This window comes from Condylura cristata, unplaced genomic scaffold (assembly GCF_000260355.1).
Source record: "Condylura cristata isolate star-nosed mole 26May11 unplaced genomic scaffold, ConCri1.0 scaffold00016, whole genome shotgun sequence".
Taxonomy (NCBI): Eukaryota; Metazoa; Chordata; class Mammalia; order Eulipotyphla; family Talpidae; genus Condylura; species Condylura cristata.
The window spans coordinates 46,597,487-46,601,532 of record NW_004567117.1 but is presented as its reverse complement, the minus strand read 5'-3'; the positions used below and the strand labels follow the sequence as shown (position 1 = coordinate 46,601,532).

The following is a 4,046-nucleotide window of genomic DNA, read 5'->3' as shown; positions in this document are numbered from 1 at the left end:
GTGTTCGGAGACGCTGGGGTCAGCGCGCCGCGCAAGACTTTCTGGGAGGCGGCACGCAGGTGGGCTGTGTGTGCCAGGCGGCCTGCCCAGTCTGCTCTGGCCCCCCGACCTTGGGGCTGTACCCACTGCCCCCTCGACTTCCTTACCCCTCGTGCTCAAGCCCGGCTCGCGGGAGGTTTCTGCTGCTGGTGTCTGGGAGGCGGGCCTGCTGTGTGTCCGCACAAACAGCCCAGCCATGTCAAGACAAAATAAACGTTCGGACCCTAAGACCATGGATGGTGACCAGAAGGGGAGCAGCAAACCCCAGTGGCTGAGGGAAGGGAGGTCGGACTCCGGGTGATGACCTGGTGGGGACACACACTGACCTCAGGGATGCACCCTGGACACTCACGTGTTGTGATGTGATGTGGCTTCATTTTAAATAAAGGGGTGATTGTGGCAGGAGTGGTGTCCAGGCTGGCCGCCACGTCCAGCGAGCATGGCTCAGGTTTATACCCGGGAGCTGCGGGGCACAAGGGCAGAGGACGCCAGCCCCGACCCCCGCTCGCCTGGCCGCCCTTCTCTATGAGCTGGCGGAGCGGGGCAGGGGTGAGTGGAACAAAGGGAGCAGGCCTCGGGCCTGGCGAGTGTCCCCGGCTCGCTCCCGCCCTTGTGTGAGTGTGTGTGTGCTGCTCTGTACACTCGCGTACAAAGCAGAGGGAAGACACATCCTCTTCCCGCCTAAGAGAGGTCGCCCGAGCCTGGGGGCCACTGGCTTCCCTGACCGGGCTGGTGGCTTTGGAGAAAACGCATTTGGTTTTCACTCTTTCTAAAATTAAAGTGCTTCTTAAGGGGTGTTAGACGATGATGTTTCTAGTGGGGAGAGATGTCAGCACCTCCACATCACCCCAGATTCCTAGCGTCCTCAGATCCTGCTCACAAGTCCGCGGTGGTTGTGTGCGGAGCTCGGCCCCCACCGCGGGCAGCGCCCTGCGGGGTGAGATCACCTCTGTGGCCTCTGTGTGGGGCTTTGCTGGGCCAGCCAGGCGCCGGGGCCCACTGCCACACCCCCGCCCTCCGCCCACGCCGTCCACTCCGACGCTGCCCTCACCGTGGTGGCCATGGGCGGCCGGTTGCCTGTGCTGGAAGGTCGGGGTGAGCCTTTCTCAGTGTTCCGGCCTCGCGGCCCACACAGACCCTCCCAGAACGCGAGCTGCGACGTTCAACTGTGCCGAACACACGGAGGTCGGTGAAATGCTACTGCAAACCGACCTGGACGTGCTCGGGGTCTTGAAATCGAAGTGCACACGATACAAAAGGAATATCAAGGACAACACGGGCCAAAACCGGCCTCTTTACAAGGCTGCAGGAGGGTAAATAATGCTCCCGGTGGGACCAGAGGCGCGGCAGTCCCTCAGAGTGGGTGGCCGTGGCCCTCTAGTGGCCACAGCGGGGGAAGCACGCTGGCACCTCTAGGTGGCCGCCCAGTTTGGAGCAGGATGGGGAGAGGGCCCAAGACAGGTGTCCAAGCCAGCAGCACCAAGCCACTGAGTCGCACGGCCCCTGGCCTTTTCTGGACCCTCCTCGACACCGTTCCTCTGCTGGCTAAGTAAGTCTCAGGTGCTGGGAGCGGAGAACGGCCCCCTCCCGAGGTGGGCCGGCGTGACGGGTTGGGTGCCTTCCGGGGAAGCGGCCGCAGCCTTCTCAGCAAGGTGACAGCACGTCTTGGGCCGGCCGGAGCCAGAAGCGTGGTGTGGGTGTGGCGCTGCCAGCCCTGGGGGCAGCGTGGGCTTGCGGGTGGGCTCGGGGTCCGCCTCTCAGAAAAGGGGGCACACCCCACCTTTAGGAAAATGGAAATGCTGGGCGACCCCTCCCATCGTCAGCGCCTCCCTGCTCAGGGGCTCGGTGGGGTGATGGCACTAATGTGCTGCTGGCATTTCCCCGCGGAAACAGCACCCCTTTAGTGGATTAGGTGGGTGGGCTTTAGCCTACTGAGAGGCGTGAAGGGCAGGGCTCAAGGACAGAGGCCGACTCAGGCTGGCGCGGGCCGGGCCGCGCTCTGGGCTCCCGCGCCAGCCTCCTGTCTAGGTCTCCTTCCTCCTCTCCACCATCTGTCCCCGGAGCCAGGAGCACTGCGGACAGATGAGAAAGCTCCTCAAGTGAGACAGAACAGACAGCAGGCGCTAAATATTCTATACTTTCTAGGATCTTTTCCTTGCAGAATACTGAGACTCTCGCCAGCACTCAGCAGGGCTGCGCTGAAGGCTGCTCTGCGTGGGGTTCATCTGGGGGCCCCCTGGGCTGAGCTTGGGTGGCCAGAAGCTGAGAGCCCAAGGCGCTGCGGCCGTGCATCCCTCCAGGGTGCTGTGCTCACCTCCCCATTTGCAAGATGTCAAATGCCCCTGGATGACGATCTTACATTTTTTTGAAAAGTCTTTAACTTTTTGAATTTTAAGTTTATTTTTACATCATTTTGTGCATTTTTGGAAAAATCTTTTAAACTCTTATGGTAGATCGCAAGGGATGGCGATCCTGAGGGTGCCTCTCCCCCACTCCTGGAAGCTGCGACTCGGTGTCTCAGGACTTCAAATCCTTTACTGCATTTTACCACAAGCAGGGACATCCTCCAGTTTTATGGCCTACACTGAGCCTCCCCAGAGGGGTGCGCCGAAACCCCAGCCCTCAGGAGCTCTGGCAGCCCTCGAGGACAGAACCCCGGGACGTGGTTTCTGCTTAGGGATGCCCACATAGTGACACACCCCATACTCTGGGAAACCCAGCAGACGGAACACGTCAGCGCCACGCTGAGTGTAATGGCCACGTGGACACCTGGGAGCTGGCTGGGAGCTGTCAGGCTGGGGCCACACAACAAAAGCGGTGCTGTGGAAGGTCACTAGGGCTGACGCAGAGCAGCCGGGGCAGGGCGGGATTGGGGCCTCATTGTCGGGGCATACCCGGCCATCTTGCCTCACCTTGCGGCTCTCGGCCAGGAGGCGGCTTCCGGGGGGGAAGGCGGCCCTACCCGGCATCCTGACGAGGCTACTGGTGGGGGCTGAACAACACCGGTCTTGGGGGGAACTGTTTTGAGTTCGTGTAGATGAGATGGGGAGGTGACCACGGTCAGAATGTCCGCAGGGCTCAGATTTAGGAGGAAACGGGGGCTGCGCCCGAGGACGAGATGCCGGAATCGGAACCAGAAAGCACAAGCTCATTGGAGCAGCTCTTCAAAAAAGACCAACGGAACATGTAGCGCCCGTTACGTGAGGAGGGAAGACAGGCTTCTGAAGCCTGACGGACATCGCCCGTAGCCACACAGCCTCCTCGGAGCAGCTTCTTTTCGAAGAGTTTTACTTCTGGTCACCAAAGTAACTCATAAGCTCATGCCGCTGGAGGAGGCGGCCGGGGCTCCTAAGCATGGACTGTGGGCGCGCCATGAGCAGCACCGGGTGGCCCTCCCCAGTGGGGTGAGCCCAGGCTCCGCCTCGGGGGACCCTGAGCTCCCCGCCCAGGTGGCTGCCTGACCCCAGGGGGCCAGGCCGGGAAAGGGCTGAAAACAAGCAGTTCAATAAACCATGAACGCTGGACACCGCTTTTGCTTCGTTTGCTTATTTCACACTTTATTCAGTTACATTATTTTAAAAGCAAAAAATACTGAAGAAAAATAAAAAGTAAGAGGAAAAGACCCTTACTTTTCCCGGAGTCAATTTGTAGTAAAAAAGGCTTCTCACCAAGAAACGAGTCAGAGCAGAAGCCTGTGGGCGACGACCTCTGGCCTGGGCTGGTCCCGGGCCCGCGCTCGCGCTCGGCACTCCTCAGCCTCACACAAACCTCCCCTCGCCGGTCTGGACGCGCGGCCGGAGCCGGCCCGGGGCCCGCGGGGTGACGTCAGAGCCGGGTGCGGCAGCAGCGTCATCGCCTCAGGGCCGGTTATCTTCAACGATGATGGTTCTTCCTGGGTAGGAGTCGACTTCCACAAATATGTACCGGAACTCGTACTCGCCACTGTCGGGGTTCTGGAAGAAGCGCCGCGGCTCACGGTGAGCCCCTTGCGGGGCGCCGAGCCCGCC

The 4,046-nt window shown here is 60.9% G+C and overlaps 1 protein-coding gene across 2 annotated transcripts in view; it reads right to left on the bottom strand.

The window, feature by feature from the left end:
• Positions 1-3,581: 3,581 nt before the first annotated feature.
• TIMM21 (translocase of inner mitochondrial membrane 21 homolog (yeast)) overlaps positions 3,582-4,046 on the bottom strand; it is a 5,094-nt gene continuing 4,629 nt past the window's right edge. For both annotated transcript variants that reach the window (XM_004684035.2, XM_012725754.1), the window contains exon 6: positions 3,582-3,992. In XM_004684035.2, the coding sequence (XP_004684092.1) occupies positions 3,897-3,992 (96 nt within the window). In that variant the 3' untranslated portion in view covers positions 3,582-3,896. The remainder of the gene's footprint in view (positions 3,993-4,046) is intronic.